We start from the raw sequence: 23563 nt of genomic DNA on the forward strand, positions 1-23563 counted from the left end.
TGAGACGTCGACCCACCTGCACAAGCCGTAGGACGGAAGAAACAGGTAACAATCCCCAGCTTATTGAAATCAGGAATTAGATCGGGACACGAGATTCTTAGAGAACGATCCATAGATATGTTCATGTGCCTCACCTTGAACTCTAGTTTTGCAGCCACTGCAACCACTGGATCTATATAGTGGAAATTGATGTTGAACTAGAGTTATCTTAACCAATCAAAGGTCGCCCGGCCCCTGTAGCCTTTGTGGATCCATATTCACGGATATTTTATCCGCTCCTTCGATTGACTTTTGATTTGAGACCAGCTGAAATGCATCAGATGCGAGGTAGCATCTGATCGCCTGCAGGCATTTTCTTACTGCATAGACACCCCCGTGGCACCCCCGTGGCACCCCCCTTGCATCAAACCTGACCCGTGAGATCCGTACTACTGGAAGCGCTCCCGGATCGGCAGCTTTGAGTATACTAGCACTTTCTTTAATTCTTACCCACAATGCATTCATTGCATATTGTATGTAACTATTTACATAAACCTACATATTCCGATATTTTGCAGCATTTCTCGGGCCCCCTTGCCTGAATGTCACCGGTACATCAGAGGTGACGGTTTGCGGGGATTGATTCCATGGTCTCATTTTTCAGTGCTGTGCTGACGTGCCATATACTTCATTCAATGATTACTGCAACACAAGTTGCATCAGTATGATCGGAACGCATTGGTCGATCCCCGAAGCAGGTTTTGCTCAGTACGAGCGCAAGCAGAGGAATGCGGACGTGTTTTTGCCATATAGCCCACAATAGCCAGGTAGTAGTATACATAGCTATATCCTGCTGTAGTACGGATCGACGGCCAAGTAGCCATAAAGGGAGATCATACTGACTCGGAAGCCACAAAGTTAGCACTGTAATCAAGTGCATTAGGATGACGGTCACACAAGGCGTTGGCCCCAATGGAGTCGCAGTGCCCCGTTCCAGTGGGATCGAAGTGATTATCGTCAAGCCGGGATTGCTGGTCTAGTCGCTGCTATTGAGTGCCATGGCAGGGGGCATGTGGTAGTTGCCCTTGAGAGATGCCCTGAGATTAGAGTACTCGGTAAGCTCTGTAATATCAAGTTAACTGTCGATGGCTCATGTGTTGATTGGAGCAGGAGATAGCCAAAGGTTCTACAAAGTTGGGATAACGGCGAGGTACTGCGTCACCTGATCTCCCAATCTGACGATGTGGCAGCCTCAAGCTGGGGTGACTGTCAATAGCGAGCAACGAATCTCAGCTGACTGCGTCATCGGCGCAGACGGCGTGCACAGCAAGACACGGGATTATGTGCTCGGATATTAGATCGCCCCCAAGCCCTCTGGACTAGCTGCATTCCTGGCATGCTTTGGTACCAACTTGCTCGCAGGGGACCCGGAGGCTCAATGGATCCTGGAGGAGGCAGGAGTGCAGGATCGGATGCGAAGATTCAACCATGTCATCAGTGCAAAGAAGCCATAGAAACCCCCGATCCCCATCTTAGTTACCTTCGGTATACAAGGAGCAAGAATCAGCTTTTTATATCTGCAAAACAATTATAGGTAAATTGATTTCATGGAAACGGTAATCCCAAAGGACATGAATCATTGTTCATTCTGGCTAGCTAAGATGCCCTAAATCACATAAAAGAAATTGTCCTTGCATTTATGCTTCTCATGACACACTATCGAGGCCGTGGTGATGTGTTCCAAAATCCTAGTGGTAGTACATGGTAAGGTATGGTCCTTTCTTCTTGGTGTACGAAAAGGACAGCCATGCCTGATGATCCGTTGCGACAGCCAAGTCCTTGCTGGGGCTGATATCACAAGTCAGATTAACGTTGCAGAAATGTGTGTCAAAAGAAGTCACTCACTAATATGTCTGCAGATTATCACGATACACTGCAGCCTGCTCAGGCATATCATAGCGTTCAAAGAACGTAGTTAGCACATTGGCGATTTTCAGCTCCGAGATGCCAACCAAAGGGAAATAAAATTTAGGCTTGGGTAATGCCTCGCCGGGATTCATCTCGTAGTTCATGATAAAGGGAACAATGGTGTCAGGATCTCCAGGCAGCGATGGCCGTTCCGGCTCATTCCGCATGCCCTCTATAATCCCAAACTCCACCCACAGCTCTCGCAACATTTTCAGTCCAAGCAATGTTTCTTCATCACTCAGCTTGCCGCCCATTGTCCAGTGCTCCTCAACCTTTTCGAGTCTCATGTCTAGCTCCATCAGGTAAAGCTTGATTCGAGTTTGCGCTGGATCGACCAGATCGCAGGACAAGAAGTAGAGGTCTGTCTGGCTCTGGGATTGCATATAGGTCTCAATGACCTTGCTCGGAGCTTCGAAAACCCTTTGCGTATCCACTTTCCGGATACCAGAAAAGCACAACTCAGCCACGGTTCTTCCTATCACGGAAGCTTTAAGTGCCGGGTAGAAATACTCCTTGACCATAATACCAGTCTGTCCCAAATCCAAAGCAAGCAGAATTTGCGTCTTCCACGCAGTGCCCGAGATTTGTTCCGGAGACATGAGCTTTTCCTCTCGGTCCGTCAAAGTTAGCTCGTTGACGAGTAGTTGATGCAGTTCCATGTCAATCGTGGCAGACCCGATAGTCCTCAATTCAGTCAGGGCAGCATGTACCGTGTGTCTGTTAAGCGGGTCGACTCCTGTGCTAGCGATGTAGCTTGTAGGCTCGAATGCAACCCGTGCAGTCCGGCCTAGTTTCTGGACATTTTGACTGAGCTCCGCGGAACCGGTGCCCCCGAGCAAACATCTGTATATGTCCCTTCCGCCTGGGAACGGTCCCAGCTTTGGAATTATAACATGCGCGAAGAGACACAGATATTCATATTGCTTATGGATGCAGTAGTTGCCGTTGGAGAGCATTCTCCCCAGCATTGAACCGACGGCATGCCAGTATTGGTATTGATCCAGATTGGCAAAAGTCATCGACTTGCTGAGCGTACGATGGGGCATATCTGCTGTTTGCGCGACCGCTAGCATAGAGGTCTTGAGACCATCGATAGTGGAAGATACTGTCATTGTGGTATGGTAGTATGTGTGGTTTTCCAGAAATGTGATTTGCAGTTGTTCAGCTTTATCCAAAGGTCACCCGAAGTGCAACCTCTGGCTCTATATTTCACTTGAATGCCAAGCTCGTGGTTCTATTTTTCGGTAGAACGCAAGGACATGCCTCATGTAGTCACGTTGAAAGTCCCGCTGAGCCCGTGGTACAGCTGAACAGCCTCCGTGATTTCGTGCTACGTACGGAATACGAGGTACAGAGTACGTGGTCTTATGGAATGCACGAAGTAGACATGTCGCATTATGCAAGGGACTTATACAGGGTTCCATCCGTGCAGGTTACTCTCCCTTTTGAGGAACTGCTAAGTCACCAATCCTTGACAAGGAAAATCCATGTTCCCTGAAGGTCGCTATGGGCGTTATTTGTGAAAAGCCACTTCCCACTGGCACATTAGCCCAGTGTGCCCACGAGAGTCAAATCGCGCTCATGGCTTCGCTCCACAAAGAGCGATAGAGACCGGTGTGTCAATGGGAGCCTGGGAGTGGTGAATGGCGCTGGATTTATGACTGAATCTGTGCCACTTTATGGTACTCAAGGTCTTTCTAGTTCGGCTGGTTTCTTGGTATGATATTTTTCAAAGTTCTTAGTTAATGTGCAGCCCTATCACATACTTTGTTCTTCGCCAGTGTCTTATACCTAAAGACTTGGGCTCTCTTCAAAAGGTCAGATATTCAGCCAATTTTACCCCGCTCGGTTAACGTCACATAAAATGCTCTTCTCTTGTCAGACCATTTCGTACCCTCCAGATTTCCTCAATATCATTTAAACAAAACCCCCTTCTGCAATTGTAATGTCTACTCGAAAAGTCCTCATAACTGGTTGTTCGGATGGCGGTCTAGGGGCGGCTCTTGCGATCGCCTTCCATGAAGCTGGTCTGGAAGTATACGCCACAGCACGAGACCCTTCGAAGATGTCAGAGATGACATCGCAAGGCATTAAGACACTTCGCTTAGATGTGCAGTCGGAGAGTTCAATTGCGGAGTGTCTTAGCCACGTGCCCGAACTAGATATCCTAGTCAACAATGCCGGTGGTGGCTACGGTATGCCAGTGTCCGACATTCCAATCTCAGAGGCCAAGAAAATATTCGACCTGAACGTCTGGTCCCCCTTGGCAGTCACCCAAGCGTTCCTGCCGTTGCTGCTGAAATCAAAGGGAATGATTGTCAACCACACGTCATGTGCCTCCTTTTGCCCAGGGCCATTTCAATCTGTATACAATGCCTCAAAGGCTGCATTTGCATCATTTTCGGATGCAGAGCGACTGGAACTCAAGCCCTTTGGTATCAGGGTTGTGGACCTCAAAACAGGCGTTGTCGAATCGAATTTCCAAAAGAATCAACGAAAGGAGGACACAGCTTCTTTGCCAGCCGGATCGATCTATGAAAAGGCGAAGGGAGTGGTAGAGCGCACGATTCGGGGAACCATTGTCGAGGGTGCTGGTATGTCTTCCCAGCAATGGGCAAAACTGGTCGTGATGGACCTTCTAAACAGCAGCGCCCCTAATGTTTGGAGGGGCAACCAAGCTTGGCTGGTACGGTTTGGGAGTATGCTACCATTCGGTACACTTGATAGCATGTTCAGGAACATGGCGGGGCTGGATGAAGTCGAACGATTGGTACAGAAGCCAGATGTATAAAAGGGTGTGCCAGGCAGTGTCCATATGGAGACTCTGAATTTCCAGGTCAAGTGTTTGGATATGCTAATAGCCAGTACATACTATCATGACAAAGTATATTATTGTAATGTTGAAGTATGAAAGACATAGGACGTGAAGGGAAATTGATAGAGCGTGGCCCGAAATCCAATATACGTAACCCTCGGAATCACACCTTCATCACAACTAGATTCAACTCGCCTCGTCACCGTTGGGTGCAGGTGTAGTGTTTCTCGGCTTCTTCATGGACTTCCATTCCAACGCGATGGTCCCTAAAATGGAAAGCGCTGCCAAAGCCACGCCTACGTAAAATGCCTGGGTAATAGCGGTATTGTAGGATCGAAGAACTGCTGGCAGCTGCTCAACTGGAAGCTTCTTGCGCAAAGTCGTCGCACCAGCCGCGAGAACTTTGGCGATATCCACCGAGGGATCTTCCAGGTGCATGGCTTTCCTCAATTGGTTCTGGAAGATATTTTGACCCACCGAAATAAAGATCGCACCTCCCAGGGTCTGTGCAAATGTCACCACGGCTGTCCCAATAGGGATATCTTCATCGGCTAGTACATTCTGCACCAGTATAAATGGCTGTTGCAATCCAAATCCAACCCCCATTCCCATTAGAATCTGGTAGCCGATCCATTCGCCACTCCCCGAGTCTACATTCAGGGTACTGAGTAGACCCGCACCAACTGCTAATGTGCAAGAGGCCATGATCATGATGGGATTGTAATAGCCGAAGATAGTGACGAGAGTACCGGATACAATGGAGACGATAACGACTGCGATAATACTCGGCAAGTTCATTATACCTGATTTGGTGGCCGAGGCCGCTTTGATTGCCTGGAACCAAATAGGAAGCTGCAAAGTTAGCTTTAGCGGACACGGGACTGCTTGAGGCTCGACATACGTAGTAAGCGAAGGTAAAGTAAGCACCATTAAGTGTAATGGTAAACCAGGCTGCCGACCAGATATTGCGATTGCAGACGATACGCGGTGGAAGTGTGGCCTTTTCATTCTGGCGGACCTGAATAGCCACAAAGACAATTAGGAGAACACCACTGAGCACAAACAGAGCAATGATCCGGGGGTTATTCCAAGCATATTGGGCACCACCCCATTGGAGGGCCAGAAGAAGACAAATGATGGCAGGTAGGAAAAAGAACGTGCCCAGAGGGTCCAGTTCGCCTAGCATTTTGCGGAAGTCAGGGCGTCTTTTGACTGGAGCAGGGGCATGGAAGAAAAACAGGACGAAGATACTTGTGATAGCACCGAGTGGCAGGTTGATATAGAAACACCAACGCCAAGAGACGTGATCTGTCAACGCGCCTCCCAATCTAGTCCGGTTAGAATACAGGAGAGAATAAGGCAACGGGTTCAACTTACGGAGGACCCGCGACACTAGCAATGCCGTACATAGCACCAAGCAAGGCCGTGAAGATTGGGCGACGGTGCAAAGGAACAGTCTGGGCCATAATCAAGAGACTCCCGGAGAAGATACCCCCAGCACCCGTACCTGCGATGCATCGACCCAGAATCAAGCCAACAGAGGTCGGAGTAGCTCCACAGACAAGAGAACCGAGTTCAAACAGAAAGAGAGCGGATAGGTACACCCATTTTGTGGAGTAGAATGTATACAACTTGCCAAAGGCAAGGGTTGTGGCGCAGTTTGTGAGGAGAAAGGAACTGCCGTACCAACCCACGTCGTTTAGTGAGTCAAACTGATCAGTGATGCGAGGTATTGCCGTTGTGATGATGGTGACGTCCTGGGCAAAGTCAGTCTTAATGGACCGTTGTTTTGGCCGTTAGCTGCTGTATACCATGTTTCACTTACCAACGACATGCAAAGAACACCGAGACAGAGCGCAATAGTGAGATAGACCACCGTCCAGGTGCTGGCCGGAGGGCAAGATGACGAATCCCCTTCATCGGGTCCATCATTTAAGAGTTCCTGCGGTGGGGGATTACTTGATATCTTCTCCATTGGTGTGGGTTGGGCGAGATTGAATGGATGATGGACACAAGATTAGAAAGTGGGGACATATGTCTTTTCAACGTTTCATTTCTTGTTTGGCATTCCACAGAAAAGGGGAGACCAAAACATTGTCCTGCAGGGGATCGATTATACGTGCAAAATTTTAAGATCCGGTAATTGTCATGCATTCCTCAAGTTACAATCTTCATTGGCCGCACCAAGGATTTAAATAGCTGAGGTTGCCATATGATTGCATCCAGCTTGTAAGGGGGATGTACATGATCTTGCGACAAAAGCTTCACTCGAGGGTGATCTGTGCTATTGAGGTTATAAGCACGCCAAGGTTGCAGAGTACCCAGATTGCTTCAATGTGACTTGAGGATACAGTTTATGGTCGCAGGTACCAAAGGAAACTATACAGTATGCAGTATTTTACCTTCGCAATCTGATGTATCATCCATGATAAGTAATAAGGGAGCATTTTTCGGAGCATTTTTAAAGTCTTTCCTCACCACAACCCTTCTTTACGGAGTAATAAGTGGCATATTATAGTGCATAATCGAATTACAGGTCGATTTCTCGCCGGTGAATGGTATCTTATTCCTGATGGCACACACGTAATGCTTTGGAATACGTTGGACGGAACCGCAGCTCGCACGACAATGGCAGGACCAAGCTGATGTCCTGGATTGTCGCTAGGGGGCTAAATCACCCTCGCAGATTTTCCACGTGGAGCCAACGGTTGAATTCGTTGCATTCTCACTAGATAGCAGCCTTGTGGCTTGTTCGTCTCAAAAAGTCAAAATTTGGCATATTGATCAAGGCCAAAAGGTGTTCAAATTGAGACATCCAACAATTATGTGTCTCTAAGCTTTGCCCCCGGTGGTAGAAGACTGGTGTATCATGGTGATAACCGAGTGTGGACCCTGGATCTTATGACTGGGGAGTCTTTCATTCCTTTAACGCCACCAGCTTTCAAAACAGCAGAGCCGAAGTTCTCCCCGGACGGAAGATATCTAGCCTGCTCATATAGGACCGGTATTTATGTCTTGGAGTTAACCAACACCCCCAAACTTGAGACACCGACTGTGCGGCCAAATTATTCGGACTCATCCGCAAAGAATTGCATCCCTATGGTGTGAATACGGGCGATGTGAAATCTCCGAGTCATTGGTTTAAATTTGAATTAAATTATCTCAAAGTCGGTGCTTTGGCCTTTTCTCCCAATAGAAAGGTTATAGCGGCCTGTGTGTACCTCGGGGAAACACCGTTGGAACATATTAGGATCGGGACAATTATTCTCTGGGGTGGTGTTGAATCCGAAAACGAAACTTTTAAACTCTCTGGCATTCGCAAAATTGACGAATATCCTTGTGGCATACGGGATGATCGGCATTTGGTGTTTTCCCCCGATGGAAACTTGTTGGCATGCTCTTCCATCAACGATGGCGTGGTTAGACTCTGGAGAGCCGATACAGGAAAGGAATCGCCGAACGATTAGTGGGGTGATGCAAGGACTTGTGAACAAATAATCTTTGTCCCCAGTTTACACACGTTGCTGCTTTAGTGTATATCACGAACACATGTATTCTGTCCCCTTTTCCTTTTCTGCCAGGATGCTCTATCAGATTGGAACTATGGACTCAAACGCACATACTATTTAGTCGCATCATCACCTTTCCCGATAATGTGTTAGAGATCGATTTTTCATGGGATTAGGGTAGAAGCAACATACCTTCTCAATGTACCTAACACCCACTTCAATGCCATCATCATCTTCAAAATCGGCTTCCTCTCCGAAGTCAACATTTTTAGGGTCCAAACATGTCAAACAAGTGACAACAACTTCGGAATACTTGGTCCCCATTCGCTTCCGTAGTTCACCTTGCGCCAAGAAGAGAAGATGCTTTTGGAAATATAACCCTTGATCCATCCCCAGAATAGAGGAGCGAGTAGGTGTTGGGGCATCTCCATTGCTTTCAGGTGCCAAATTATCGTATAACACGAAAGATTCCCACAATCCTAGCTCTAGCAAGCATACACCAAGACTATAGATATCGTGCTGCATGATATAATCTTTGGAGGAAACCATTCCTATGCGGTCGGGATGCTGGTAAAGGCATCGTTCCCAGGAAGCTTCACCTTTGCGCAAGGTCTTGCCAGAGGCCATGCGGAAGCTGTCAAATCCAATCAGGAAGGCAGATCCAATCGAGGATTCATTACTTCCGAAGAGTAGGATTGTCTCTGGTCGTATGTTTTTGTGAACAAAACCAAACAAGTGAACAGAATGCACTGCCTTTGCAAGCTCGTTCGCTAACTTGAATCGGTCTGAGAGTGAGTGGGTATGGCACATATCCTGGAAGCAACCTCGGAGAGAGCGGGGTTGAACATGCTGTGTCGGCATTCGGAAGATAATGCTGAATGCATTTGGCGTAGATCGATCAGACCCGGGCTTGCGGTGTTGGATATATCCTTTGCAGCTAAGGAGACCGAATTCCATGGCATCGGACCCAGATAGGCGTCTAGCGAGATCTCGTATATCTTTATTGATGTCCCCGACATTGGCCCCTGGGAAAGGTGTGACTCGTTCCACAATAAGTGATTGACCATTTTCTAGTCTCCGGCCTGCCTCCGCTGAACAAAATGGTATTTTTTGTGGGTTAATGGAAATCAGAAATTCCGCGGAGAGGCGAACAGGTGGAGCGTTGGGGTGTGTCGGATTCAGGATTCTTCTGAGGGACTGCGCAGGAGCTATCGGGTCTTTGAAATCTATGGCAGAAATCTTTTGGTTTGTGCTCAGGCCAGAATCGACCTTCTTGTTTGCAAGCTTCATAATCAAATACCACGATGGATCGAATAGTGACTGCCATTCTTTGAGATCCTCGATGGTGCTGTCGATCCTTTCCTTCGTGAGCACATACTTCCACCGACGTACACCCAGTTCTTGCTTCCCGACAGGATGCCGCTTGACGATGGACTGAAGATTATTGACAGCAATCTCCAACTTGGTGGCTAGCATTGCAATCGTCTGATGTTGTATCCTCCGATGCTTCTCACTGAGCTCGGGGGCAATACTCTGCACCACCTTCAGCTGAAGCTCCGTTCTCATCCAGTAGGTTTCCACACGGAGGAATTTCTCTGCGTAATCTCCTTTGGCGTTTGCAAAGTCATTGCATATTTGAACTAGATATGTGCCATATCTGACATAAGGTCAGTTTGAGTAGTCCGATTGTGGTCTGTAACTTACTTGAAGCAGAGCTCTACCGCCGAAATGATAGAAAGGGGGTCCATGTTGAACAGAACACCTGAAATCTTGAAGCAATCTGGTTTAAGGTGGGACAATAATCAGAGCCGCCTGAATGCGGGGCTAATCGGAGTTGGGTGCCTGGATTACGAGAGTTGGGGCTCGTGACTGTATATCAGGATAAGCATGGCAAAATATTAGTCTACCGTCCTAAATGTTATATTAGGCATACTTTCAAGTAGAGATATTATACGGAAAGTGAGAATAGTAATAAAGTCGTAATTACCGTCACTCGTCATTCGGAGGTATGTATGATGAGGTCTTTTGACGGCCTTTTTGTATACTTCGCTTAGTCAATAAATGGACAAACTGCTGTCTTTACATTGATGGGGTTCTAAAAGCTATGGCGATAAACATTTTTCAATAATATGTGTGTCATGATATGCGGCGAATCTCTTGTATACAACATGCTGTAGATATATACTTTGACTCCACAGCATGCAAGCGACGCTTCGCGATTCTCGAAATTTAAACTACATATTGTCAGTGAGTAGAGCTCTTCCAAGGGTAAACAACCAGCTGAACATGCATGAGTAGATTTAGTGGTTCCTAGTTTCATAACTACATGTGTACAATATTTAACTCGGGTCTCTCATACTATGCTTTTAAGCTTCTTACGACCTATGATACCAAGCTATGATCTACCGGCAGATGAGGCCTAGATGTTCCTCTTGGGTTGTTTGGTTATATGAAAACAGATTATACACTCAATGGGCGCAATACTTCTCCCGCAGCCTGTGCTTACTGACTCCAAAGTCCTATGTACGAGCAAAGTTTCACCTTCATGGGGCAGGAAGCCTATATTTCATCCCGATCATAGAAGAGGTCACGGATAAAAAGGTAGATCAAGACCAATGGGTATCTAATCATCTCACAAATAAGAAATACAAAATCATATTCGATTCAAGTAGTTGAAGCCCTAGTTATACTTCGGAGCTGTACCTGGAAGGAGCTCGGAGCGGAACAACCACACCCGATATAATTGCCTAATACAGACTAGTGTTTCTTTCGGGGTCTCTGCGATAGCCCGCGTCCTCTGTTCTGCTCTCGTGAATATCGCGCCGCATACAATCCCCAACTTTCTCCTCATCTCCCTCAGCCTCTCCTCCCCCGCGGGGTAATTCGATTCCCTCATTTGCTGTCCGGACTTGATTTATTTAAATGGACTAGGCAGTTTGTTTTCCTTGAAGAACCAATGACTTGATGATTTCCTTCGTTTAAGTTCTGCCGTCTCCGATCTTTTCGCATATCGACCCAGTCCACACAGCTTCTGCGACACCACAACACAACATATGAGAGCCCAATTCCCCCCCCGGGAAGACTGCGCACACTCCGCTCTCCTCAGCCGGCCACTCGGCCCGGCCGTAATTGCTGTTTCTTTCCATTTAGTCGCCCGCCCTTGAGAAGGGTCAGATCAAAGCGATGGAGCGAAACATAGATATCTACGCCAGCAAGCTCGGCGACGAGAAGCTTGGTAGGTTGATGAGCTTTGCGCCAGCTAGAATCGTTGTCCAACTTCCGTGCTAACTATCCCGTTATCTTAATAGATGTCAAAGTCCGAGCCAATGTCGCTACCGAATTACGAGACAGCATTGAGCCCCTATGCTCGGGCGCAAGCTACCCCATATTCCTAGCGAAGCTATGGCCAGTATTCAAAAGTATTCTGAAGGGAGACCCGGTCTTCTTCAGCATGTCTTACGACCAGGTGAGATTCTTTGGCACAAGCTTGGCCTCGATGAATGTTGCGCAGAAACAGCTAACCACTCTGCCCGTTCATTAGAAACTACGAAACTGCATCCTCGAGACACTACACCGATTACCGATGGGATCCCCGGACGTGGAGCCGTACGCTGTCGATATGGTCGATCTGTTGATGGAACTTGCGCGGATCGAGAACGAAGATAATGCGGTGCTATGCATGAAGACCATTATGGATCTGGAGAGGAACCAAGCCAAGGCCACTGCACACCGAGTGCAGGCTTTCTTGGACCTTATCCAGGAAATGTTTCAGACAATGGAGCAAGTCGTTCGAGATACTTTCGACACCCCGAACCAGGCCACGCCATCCGGAATGCCATCAACGCCCAACGCAACAGCACAGAACTTCCAGTCTCCCCGACCGAGCTCACCTGCTACCTCGGTATCGGATTTAGGACCTGATCAGCAGTCGAGTAATGTTCTCCTCAAAGGCATGCAGTCGTTCAAGGTCCTCGCAGAGTGCCCGATTATCGTCGTATCAATCTTCCAGACACATCGCGCATCAGTGCCGGCCAACGTCAAGCTGTTTGTCCCGCTCATCAAAACAATTTTGTTACTTCAGGCGAAGCCCCAAGAAAAGGCACACGCAGAAGCAGCAGCTCAAGGCACAATCTTTACGGGTGTCTGTAAGGAAATCAAGAATCGCGCTGCATTTGGAGAGTTCATCACAGCTCAGGTGAAAACGATGAGCTTCTTAGCGTACCTATTGCGTCTCTATGCCCACCAGCTACAGGATTTTCTTCCTACGCTTCCTTCTGTCGTCGTGCGTCTCCTTCAAGATTGTCCACGAGAGAAGTCAGGTGCAAGGAAGGAGCTGCTAGTCGCCATTCGTCACATCATCAATTTCAACTATCGCAAGATCTTCCTTGAGAAGATTGACGAGCTTTTAGATGAACGGACTCTTATCGGAGATGGCCTCACTGTCTATGAGACCATGAGACCGTTAGCTTACAGCATGTTGGCTGATTTAATACACCATGTTCGCGACCATTTGAGTCGCGACCAGATACGGCGAACGGTCGAAGTCTACACAAAAAACCTTCACGACGATTTCCCTGGCACCAGCTTCCAGACAATGAGCGCAAAACTTCTCTTGAACATGGCTGAGAATATCTCCAAACTAGAAGACAAGCGTGAGGCGCGATATTTCTTAATTATGATTTTAGATGCTATTGGTGACAAGTTCGCATCAATGAACCACCAATTCAAGAACGCTGTCAAGGTTTCCAAGGCGTACAAAGTCTTCCGACAGGACACCGAACCGTGCGCCGAGAACTACCTTGCTGAGAAGGACCAACCACCGGACTGGGATGAGATTGATATCTTCTCGGCTTCTCCTATCAAGACATCTAGTCCGCGTGATCGCGGAGGTGACCCAGTTTTGGATAATATCTTCCTCTTCCGAAACTTGATCAATGGGTTAAAGAACATCTTCCGACAACTGAAGAATTGCAACCCGGATGATATTCAAATCGACCCAAACAGCGTTCCCATCAACTGGTCGGAAGTTTCGTACGGTTACAATGCGGAGGAAGTCAGTGTGATCAAGAAGCTCTTCCACGAGGGAGCTCGTGTGTTCCGATACTATGGGGTGGACCAGTCTCCCCCTGAGATGAATTATGCATCTCCATTTGACTTCCTTGCAAGCCAGTACACTGCCCCAATGTCGCGCGAAGAAAAGGAACTTCTGGAAAGTTTCGGTACTGTTTTCCACTGCATTGATACTGCCACCTTCCACGAAGTATTCCATTCCGAAATCCCATACCTACACGAGCTCATGTTTGAACACGGGGCTCTCCTTCACCTGCCCCAGTTTTTCCTGGCCAGCGAGGCCACTTCTCCCGCCTTTTCTGGTATGGTCTTGCAGTATCTTATGGAACGCATTGACGAGGTCGGGACTTCAGACATGACGAAGGCAAAGATACTTCTCAGGATGTTTAAACTTTCGTTTATGGCTGTGACCCTATTTTCTGTGCAAAACGAGCAGGTCCTTCACCCGCATGTGACGAAGATCGTAACCAAGTGCATTGAACTTTCAGTCACAGCCGAGGAGCCCATGAACTACTTCCTTCTTTTGAGGTCTCTCTTCCGAAGCATTGGTGGGGGAAGGTTTGAGCTCCTGTACAAAGAGATCCTCCCGCTTCTAGAGATGCTCCTCGAAACGTTCAATAACTTATTGCTTGCTGCTCGCAAGCCGCAAGAACGTGATCTCTACGTTGAACTGACTCTCACTGTTCCTGCCCGGCTGAGCCATCTTCTCCCTCACCTCAGCTATCTAATGCGCCCAATCGTGGTCGCCTTGCGTGCCGATTCTGATCTTGTCGGTCAGGGGTTGCGCACTCTCGAACTCTGCGTGGACAACCTCACGGCAGACTATCTCGATCCAATCATGGGTCCGATAATGGATGAGCTGATGACTGCGCTTTGGGATCACCTGCGCCCATCTCCTTACAACCACTTCCACGCACACACTACGATGCGCATCCTGGGAAAACTTGGCGGACGGAATCGGAAGTTCCTCAACCACCCGCCAGAGCTGTCGTTCCAGCAGTATTCTGATGATAACCCAAGCTTCGATATCAGGCTGATCGGCCCGAACGAGAAGCGCCCTTTCCCTGTAGATATTGGCATTGATCTCGCTGCTGGTAAACTCATGGAGGTCCCCAAGACGGACTCCGGGAAAGCCTCGGACATCTACTACAAGCAGCAAGCCTACCGCATGCTCAGCTCCCACCTCAAGCTGCAAATCGGTTACGACAACATCCCCGAAGACTTAGCAATCTCGATCAGACTTCATGCCAATGATCTATTCGAGAATAAGCCGGGTGCTATGGCAGATATCCTTGACAGGTCTGAAAGGTCGGCCTCTATTCCGAAGAAGATTGCGCAGGAAGCAACAGTGAAGAAGCTGATCAAGGCTTGTATCTTTGCCACCACTATCCCTGAGCTCGAGCAAGCCGCCACAGCCTTCGTGGCGGATGTTTGCAAACACTTTGCTCTTGTAGAGGTTGGTCGTGCCCTGGCCCAAGTCAGACACGGCCGCAAAGCCTTTGATGTTGCAAACGGGGAAGGCCCTGTATATCTTGATTCCAGGATTCTCGCCGAGGCTCTAGTCGAGTGTTTGTCATCGGATGAGGTACATGTCCGAGAAGCAGCTGAGCAAGCAATGGTGGTTGTGAAGGATGCCGCGGGCGTCATCTTCGGATCACCCGACAAAGCAGCTAAACTGCCGTTCTTCGTTCATCTGGGCCGTGTCTTCTGCCACAGCTGCTACAGCGAAGAGTGGTTCACCAAAGCCGGTGGCAGTCTGGGAATCAGCCTTCTCGCAACCAAGCTGGACTTGGGAGATACCTGGCTCTATGAGCGACATGTCGAGTTTTGTCGGGCTTTGATGTATGTTATCAAGGACACCCCTGCGGATCTCCCTGCTGCTACGCGGCTTCAGTCACAAGAGACAATGACGTTAATGCTGCGACGATGCGGCAAGCTCATCCCGAAAGAGGATTTGAAGAACGAGAAGAGCCGCTTATTTGCGCTTTGTGGCTTCTTCGTCTTTGAGCTCGCCCACATGAACAAACATGTCCGGGAGACTGCTCGTCGTTGCTTTACCACATTGAAGGATGTTCTCGGCTGTGAGGTGCACGAGCTTATTTTTCCAGTCAGAGATCGTCTCTTGCAGTCGATCTTCAACAAGCCTTTGCGTGCCCTACCTTTCCCAACACAGATTGGTTTCATCGATGCTATCACGTACTGCCTCGGCCTCCACAATGATATCGTCACCTTCAATGAACCGCTGAACCGGTTGATGCTGGAATCTCTCGCCCTCGCTGACGCTGATGATGAATCCCTAGCGTCTAAACCCAATGAGTTCAAGACTGCAGATATGATTGTGAACCTCCGTGTTGCGTGTCTTCGCCTCTTATCTATGGCAATGAGCTTCTCCGAGTTCGCCAACACGCCACAAAACACGAGCAGGGCTCGCATAATTTCTGTCTTCTTTAAGTCGCTCTACTCAAAGTCACAGGAGGTGATTGAAGCCGCGAATGCGGGGCTTCGTGATGTTCTCACCCAAACCAACAAGCTTCCTAAGGATCTGTTGCAGAATGGACTGCGCCCTATCCTCATGAACCTTCAGGATCCCAAGCGCCTTAGCGTTGCTGGTTTGGATGGTCTTGCTCGTCTTTTGACGCTGTTGACCAATTATTTCAAAGTCGAAATCGGGGCTCGTCTGCTTGATCATATGAAAGTCATCGCCGATGATGCCGTATTGCAGAAGGTGTCTTTCAGCCTTGTTGAGCAAAACCCGGCCATGAAAATAGTCGCTGCGATCTTCAATATTTTCCATCTCCTTCCACCGGCCGCCACTTCTTTCATGGAGCACCTTGTCAAAAAGGTCTTGGATCTGGAATTAAAACTTCGAAGAACCTCACACAGTCCATTCCGCAAGCCACTTGTGAAGTATCTCAATCGCTACCCTAAAGAGAGTCTTGCATTCTTCTTTGCGCGCTTCGACGACGAGCGATTTGGACGATTCTTCGGCCAGATCCTGGCTGACCCCGAGAGTGAAGGACTACGGAACGCCATCGTCGCTGACACGGATGGCTTTTCCGCTGCTGCCTTTGGTCAGGACGCTGCGGACGGCAAGAACACTGCTGCGATCAACGGAGTCTATGTCGCACACTCCCTCTGTTCCTACAGTTCAACCAAGCGCTGGTTGGTCTCGCACGCAGAGATGAGAACAAAACTCCTGACTTCCGGCAGAGACCTGGAGAGGAAGCTCCGTGGTGACAGTCTGCCGGCTGATGAACGACTCCGAGTGGAGCAAGCCGAAGACCAACTGATGGATATCTTCACCATGTACTTGGCGGAGGCTACCCACGATCTGGACTTCTTGTTCGAAGTGATCGACGGACTCTCTGCTGATGAGTTGAAACGCACGCTTGCGCTTCCAAAGTTCATTTACAAGAGCATCATCTCCAATGAGTCCATTGATTACCGGCGCTCTGTTATCATGCGTTGTCTCGACCTCTACGGCCAGAAGAGCTGCCCGCAGAAGACCAAGACCTACGCCTTCCGCCATCTGGTCAACCCAATCTTTGCCATGGACGTCCAGGTCACTTGGAATAGCCCTCCAAATACCCCCAAGTTGATGGATAAGAGCATGACCGAGTCTATTCAAAGTCGTTTGTGGAAGCCCCAGCTAGCTGATCTGAGCGAGGAGTCCAACCAAGCTGGCGTTGACCACTCACGCATGGAATTGCTACAGCTGTCTGCTTTGTTGATCAAGTATCATTCACAAACGGTGCAGGACTCCCGCAAAGACATCATCAAATTTGCCTGGAACTACATCAGACTCGAAGACATCATCAACAAGTATGGTGCCTACGTTTTGATCAGTTACTTCATTGCGCACTACGAGACCCCATTCAAGATTGTGATACAGGTCTATGTCGCACTGCTCAGGGCTCACCAAAATGAAGGCAGAGCGCTCGTCACGCAGGCTCTTGATGTCCTGGCTCCTGTCCTCCCCACACGCACGGCCAACAGCTCTGGAGCAGAGGCACGGTACCCCTTGTGGGCTAAGTGGCCCCGTCGAATCCTAGCCGAGGAAACTGCCAACCTTCAGCAGGTCATGAGTATCTTCCAGTTCTTGGTTCGACAGCCTGATCTTTTCTACGAGTCAAGGGAGCACTTTGTGCCTCTCATTGTCCCATCTCTAGTGAAGATTACGGGCCCACCAAACACCTCCAATGACAGCAAGAAGCTCGCACTGAACTTGATTAGCTTGATTTGGCACTGGGAAGAAAAGCGAGCCCATAATGCTGAGGCCAGCCACTTGGCCAATGGGACATCTGAATCTCCAGTTGCCAGGAAACGCAAGCTGGACGAAGCTCAAGAGCCATCGCCGTCCCCCGCTCTTGGCCCGCCCAGTAGCCGCGAACGATCGGACTACACTGTGCCTACCGACTTGCGTGCGTCATTGATCAAGTACCTCATTACGTTTATCACCACAATCCCCGAACGCTTCCTGGTTCCAGCTGCGCAGATTCGCCAAATGCCCACAACGAAGCAGCAAAACCCCGTGGCGACTGGCGAAATGATCAACAAGGCTATTAACCTGCTTCGCAGCCTCCTGTCCCCCGAGTACTGGGGTGATCTTGACATCGATCTTTACCAGAAGGTGACTGAGCCAATCCTAGTCGGTGACAAGGGTGACAAAGTCGAGGATAAAGTCACCTACATGGTCAACACACTGCAGGTGGTTAGGGTGCTTATCGCGGCCAAACCTAATGAGTGGATTGCTGCTCGTCTTCCTACTATCCAGAAACTTCTTGAGAAGCCCTTGAAGTCAGACAACCCAGAGATTCAGGATTGTCTACATGGACTAGAAGACGACATGGATGTTTTGCACAAGCTGCCACCTCCTGTTCGCCGCGTTCTCGAGGCCATTCCGGATGAACAGCCTGATGATGATGATGCCATGGACACGGAGGGGACCCCTTCAGAGTTCGGCTCATATTTGTCTGCCATCGCCACCGAGACACTTTCTGCCAGCAATTACGTCTCCAGCTTGAACATCCTGTGGACGCTCTCCAAGATAAAGCCTGCCGAGATCGATGCACACATCCCCGCGGTGATGAAGGCCTTCTCTACGAAGCTCGCCAAGGAGCATGTCGCTGCTTCAACACAGAATGGTGCCCAGCCACCGAACGGCACTAAGCCACCCGAAGGAACTCCAACTACGGATCAACAAGAGTTTGAGATTGGAGTTGATCTGATCCTCAAGACTATTGAGCTCATCTCTGTTAGAATGTCTCATCTTGGAGATCAGCGCCGTCCATTCTTGAGCGTTCTCGCACAGATTGTGGAGCGCTCACAAAATATCGAGCTGTGCAGCAAGATTTTGGGCATGGCAGAGTCATGGATCTTCCATTCCACCGAGTCATGGCCCACCCTGAAGGAGAAGACGGCTGTTCTGCACAAGATGCTGCTTTTCGAATCTCGACCTGATCAGACAATGTTGAAGAAGTTCCTTGATCTTGTCATTCGAATCTACGAAGACGCAAAAATCACTCGGACCGAATTAACAGTCCGTCTAGAGCATGCCTTCCTGATTGGCACAAGAGCCCAAGATGTCGAAATGCGGAATCGCTTCATGCAAATATTTGATAAGAGCTTGACTCGTCTTGCCAGCTCGCGTCTCAGCTATGTCCTCACATGCCAGAACTGGGATACTCTCGCTGACTCCTTCTGGCTGGCCCAAGCATCGCACTTAGTGCTTGGATGTGTGGATATGACAACCGCAGCGCGCTTGCACCCGGATGACTTCACCCTGTTCCCCGTGTCGTTCCTCTTCGGCGGCGGCGAGAAAGATCCGAGGAAGGCCGACATCATGGTTGACAACCAGCTGGAGACTTTCGTCGCAGAACGGAGGCGATTCATGTCGGATATTGGCGATGTCAGAGTTCGGGATCTGATCGAGCCTCTATGTCAGCTTCAACACACCGATTCGAATGTTGCCTATCGGCTGTGGACTACCATCTTCCCTCTCTTCTGGTCCACACTGTCCAATAAAGACTGTCTTGATCTAGAGAAGGACATGGTCACATTGCTTACTCGTGAGTACCACCACAGACAGCTAGATAAGCGGCCCAACGTCGTGCAAGCCCTCCTGGAGGGTACTGTGCGTGCTAGTCCCCGGTTCAAGATTCCTCCACATGTTATGAAGTATCTCAGCCGCACCTACGATGCATGGTACACTGCTGCTACCTACCTTGAACAAACCGCGATCAATCCGATCATTGACACGCCTACTGTACGCGAAAGCAATCTCGACGCTCTCGTTGAGGTTTACGCTGGCCTCCAAGAAGACGACTTCTTCTACGGAACCTGGCGCCGCCGTTGCAAGTTTGTCGAAACTAACGCCGCGCTTTCGTACGAGCAACAAGGAATGTGGGACAAGTCTCAACAACTCTACGAGAACGCCCAAATCAAGGCCCGTTCCGGTGCCATGCCATTCTCGCAGGGCGAATACTTTGTGTGGGAGGACCACTGGCTGATCTGCGCCCAGAAGCTCCAGCAATGGGAGATTCTGAGCGACTTTGCCAAGCATGAGAACCTCAACGATCTCTTGCTGGAGGCTGCTTGGAGGAACATCGAAAACTGGCAGAGTGAAGGTAACCGCGAGCAGCTTGAGTCATTGATCAAGTCTGTATCCGATGCCCCGACTCCCAGGCGCACCTTTTTCCAGGCCTTCATGGCCCTTCTGCAATACCACACGAAGAAGGACAATATTCAAGACTTCAACAGTGTCTGCGATGAGTCTATCCAGCTCTCTATTCGCAAGTGGCTTCAGCTACCGAAGCGCATCACCAATGCTCATATTCCTATCCTGCAGCATTTCCAACTCCTGGTTGAGCTGCACGATGCCAGCCACATATGTAGCAGCTTGGCCCAGACCAATGAAAGGAACTTGGATACCAAGTCTGCCGAACTCAAGCTGCTTCTCGGAACCTGGAGAGACCGTTTGCCTAATCTCTGGGATGATATCAACACGTGGCAGGATCTCGTCACCTGGCGTCAACACATCTTCCAGCTCATCAACGGCACCTACCTCAGTCTTTTGCCTCCGCAGACGAATAATGTGGCCAGCAACTCTTACGCCTACCGCGGATACCATGAAACAGCTTGGATCATCAACCGATTCGCCCATGTAGCTCGAAAGCACCAGATGCCAGAGGTCTGCATCAACCAACTCAGCCGTATCTACACCCTTCCGAACATCGAAATCCAAGAGGCCTTCCTCAAGCTTCGGGAGCAAGCGAAGTGCCACTACCAGAATCCGAAAGAGCTGAACAGCGGGTTGGACGTGATCAACAACACCAACCTCAACTACTTCGGGCCGCAGCAGAAGGCCGAATTCTACACGCTCAAGGGCATGTTCCTCGCCAAGCTTGATCATGTCAATGAGGCCAATGAGGCGTTTGGAGTTGCTCTTTACTATGATCTTCGTCTTGCGAAGGCCTGGTCTGAATGGGGACAATACAGTGATCAGCGCTTCAAGGCTGATCCCACAGACTACGAGCTTGCTAGCAATGCCGTTAGTTGCTACCTAGAGGCTGCTGGTCTCTACAAGAGTGCGAAATCCCGCAAACTGCTCAGCAGAATTCTTTGGCTTCTCAGCCTTGACAACGACGAGGGAAAGATCGCAAGTGCGTTCGAGAACTTCAAGGGAGACACACCAGTGTGGTATTGGATCACTTTCATTCCTCAACTTCTTACTAGCTTGTCCCACCGGGAGGCGCGCCTTTGCAAGGCTGTCCTGGTCAAGATCGCCAAATTGTACCCACAGGCTCTCTTCTTCTTGCTTCGCACGAACAGAGAGGACATGCTGAGCATCAAGAAACAGCATGACCAGAAGCAGGAGAAGTTGAATCGAGCCAGACAGCAGCAGCAAGGATCCTCGCCAAGTACGAAGCCTAATCTGGCTGCTGGTGCCAATACCTCCCCTGCCCAGAAAGCCCAGGCTGCAACTGCATCCCCGTCGGTTCCGCCTGCGAACTCGCCCGCTACACAGAACCCGGCTATAGGCCAGACCCAGTCTCCCGCGCAGCCACAAACCGCTGTGCAGGCATCCCCACAGGCCAGCCACACTCCTGGCCAAGCACAGCAAATGCATCTGCAGGTGCCAGGCCAGACTGGAACACCGCAACTGAACCAGGCTGCACCCGGGGAGGGCGATAAGGAGCCTTTGAAGAAACCTTGGGAGTATTCGGACGAAATCATGTCTGGACTCAAGACGGCCTTCCCCTTGCTTGCTTTGTCTATGGAGACAATGGTTGACCAGATCCACAAAAACTTCAAGTGTCCCCCTGACGAGGATGCTTACCGACTCATCGTTGCTCTCTTGAACGATGGCCTGGCCTACGTGGGTCGCATGCCTGGATCTTATGCCCAAGACTTCAAGCTTCCTGCGGCAACGGAAGCCAACATCACCAGATTCGCAGAGACAATTCTCCCGGCTCACATTCGCAAGTCGTTTGAGGCTGACTTTGTGACCAAGAAGCCAACCATGAACGAGTACATTCAGAAGCTTCGACGATGGCGTGACAAGTTCGAGGAAAAGCTTGATCGCAGATCACAGCATACATTCCTCGAGAACTCTTCACCTCATCTGAGTGAGTTCCGCTTCCTTAAGTTTGATGAAGTCGAGGTTCCCGGCCAGTACCTACTCCACAAGGATAAGAACCAAGACTTTGTCCGCATCGACCGCTTCCTTCCCGATGTGGACCTTATCCGAGGCATTGGTGTCTGTCACCGCCGCTTGAAGATCCGAGGACATGACGGCAGTGTACAAGCGTTTGCAGTTCAGCATCCCGCTGCCCGCCACTGCAGACGCGAAGAACGCATTCTTCAACTGTTCCGGATTTTCAATGGTCTGCTTGCGAAACGCAAGGAGAGTCGCCGCCGCAACTTGTACTTCCACCTGCCGTTAATGATTCCTCTAGCACCGCACATTCGCCTGGTGCGCGATGATTCCTCGTACATCTCCATGCAGGGAATTTACGAGGATTACTGCCGTCGCAAGGGCATCAATAAGGATGACCCGGTGCTCTTCACAATGGAGAAGATGCGGTCCTTGGCAGAAACCAAACAGAATGTAAGTGTCCATTCACTCCACCTTTCTCATAACAAAAGCTAATAATGCCCAGCGCACGCCCGATCAGCAACAGGTCCTTCGCACTGAAATCCTGACTGCTATTCAAGACAAATGGGTCCCTAGTACCGTGGTATTAGAATACTGCCAGCAGACATACCCCAACTTCTCAGACTTCTGGCTCTTCCGTCGCCAATTTGCCTATCAGTACGCAGCGATCGCTTTCATGACCTACGTTATGCACATCGGCAACCGATACCCGAACAAGATCATGATCTCTCGTTCAACAGGCGATATCTGGGGTGCCGAATTGATCCCCACCATCAACCCAGCCAAGGCGTTCTTCTACAACCCCGAGCAAGTCCCCTTCCGCTTCACACCAAACATCCAGACTCTTCTGGGTCCCATTGCGACCGAGGGTGTGTTCGCCTGTGCAATGATGGCAATCGCCCGCTGCTTGACGGAGCCTCGACACGAGCTGGAGCAACAGCTCAGCGTCTTCGTCCGCGATGAGATGATGTTCTGGGCCACGGCTCATCACCGCGGTGTCCTGCCCCCTGGACAACTCCGCGATCTGGTCTACAACAACAGTGAAATCATCGTCAACCGTGCCGTCAGTCTTGCCAGTCCGCCCGAGGGTAATCTACCTGCCAATCAGACCACCATCGATTTGATCTCCAAAGCCGTTAACCCTCAGCATCTGGCGTCGTGCGATGCGTTGTGGATGCCGTATCTGTGAATGGTCTTGTATGGCTGTGTGTTTCTGTCCTCCCAATTGGCGATGGGGACTTCTTCTGTTGCTATTGTATGTTCTGAAAAGGTGGTTTCGTCTCTGGGTTTGTTTTTCCGAGCGTGGGCGCATCTTTACTTCACGTTACTATGACTGTGATACCGATTTCTTTCTTGTTTTAATAGCTTCTACAATGTCTTTGATACTTCGGAATATTAGCCCTGATAGTTATTAATGTTTCGATTTCCATTTCATTGGTATCTGAGGATATTCATCCTGTAAACACATAACGCCTTCCCATTGCTTGAATTCAGTCGTCAAATCCTGATCGCGTGAATGCTAGCTCAAACTCCGTTTCCCATAAAAAAAAATCCTCGGCGTTAATG

General features: G+C 49.5%; 6 protein-coding genes across 6 annotated transcripts; 3 read left to right on the top strand and 3 right to left on the bottom strand.

The window, feature by feature from the left end:
• Window positions 1–1220: 1220 nt before the first annotated feature.
• Window positions 1221–1493, top strand: N7447_003079 (uncharacterized protein; the record flags this gene model as incomplete). The annotated part of the gene is given in 2 exon segments (XM_057227354.1): window positions 1221–1322; window positions 1338–1493. 2 exon segments carry the CDS (start codon window positions 1221–1223, stop codon window positions 1491–1493), a joined length of 258 nt encoding a protein of 85 aa, XP_057091370.1.
• Window positions 1494–1727: 234 nt separating this feature from the next.
• On the bottom strand, window positions 1728–3059 carry cdpNPT (putative dimethylallyl tryptophan synthase; the record flags this gene model as incomplete). The annotated part of the gene is made up of 2 exons (XM_057227355.1): window positions 1728–1827; window positions 1885–3059. 2 exons carry the CDS (start codon window positions 3057–3059, stop codon window positions 1728–1730), a joined length of 1275 nt encoding a protein of 424 aa, XP_057091371.1.
• An 833-nt stretch (window positions 3060–3892) lies between these two features.
• Window positions 3893–4738, top strand: N7447_003081 (Short-chain dehydrogenase/reductase SDR; the record flags this gene model as incomplete). Its single annotated transcript, XM_057227356.1, has 1 exon — window positions 3893–4738. One exon carries the CDS (start codon window positions 3893–3895, stop codon window positions 4736–4738), a length of 846 nt encoding a protein of 281 aa, XP_057091372.1.
• Window positions 4739–4948: 210 nt separating this feature from the next.
• N7447_003082 (MDR family MFS transporter) lies at window positions 4949–6737 on the bottom strand (the record flags this gene model as incomplete). Its single annotated transcript, XM_057227357.1, has 4 exons — window positions 4949–5614; window positions 5664–6090; window positions 6140–6519; window positions 6588–6737. 4 exons carry the CDS (start codon window positions 6735–6737, stop codon window positions 4949–4951), a joined length of 1623 nt encoding a protein of 540 aa, XP_057091373.1.
• A 1626-nt stretch (window positions 6738–8363) lies between these two features.
• On the bottom strand, window positions 8364–10019 carry N7447_003083 (uncharacterized protein; the record flags this gene model as incomplete). The annotated part of the gene is made up of 3 exons (XM_057227358.1): window positions 8364–8384; window positions 8464–9928; window positions 9976–10019. 3 exons carry the CDS (start codon window positions 10017–10019, stop codon window positions 8364–8366), a joined length of 1530 nt encoding a protein of 509 aa, XP_057091374.1.
• Window positions 10020–11454: 1435 nt separating this feature from the next.
• Window positions 11455–23186, top strand: N7447_003084 (histone acetyltransferase TRA1; the record flags this gene model as incomplete). Its single annotated transcript, XM_057227359.1, has 4 exons — window positions 11455–11506; window positions 11580–11737; window positions 11813–22450; window positions 22503–23186. The coding sequence occupies 4 exons, from the start codon at window positions 11455–11457 to the stop codon at window positions 23184–23186; spliced, it is 11532 nt and encodes a 3843-aa protein (XP_057091375.1).
• Window positions 23187–23563: the final 377 nt, after the last annotated feature.

This window comes from Penicillium robsamsonii, assembly GCF_028829455.1.
Source record: "Penicillium robsamsonii strain IBT 29466 chromosome Unknown utg000001l_segment0_segment0, whole genome shotgun sequence".
Taxonomy (NCBI): domain Eukaryota; kingdom Fungi; phylum Ascomycota; class Eurotiomycetes; order Eurotiales; family Aspergillaceae; genus Penicillium; species Penicillium robsamsonii.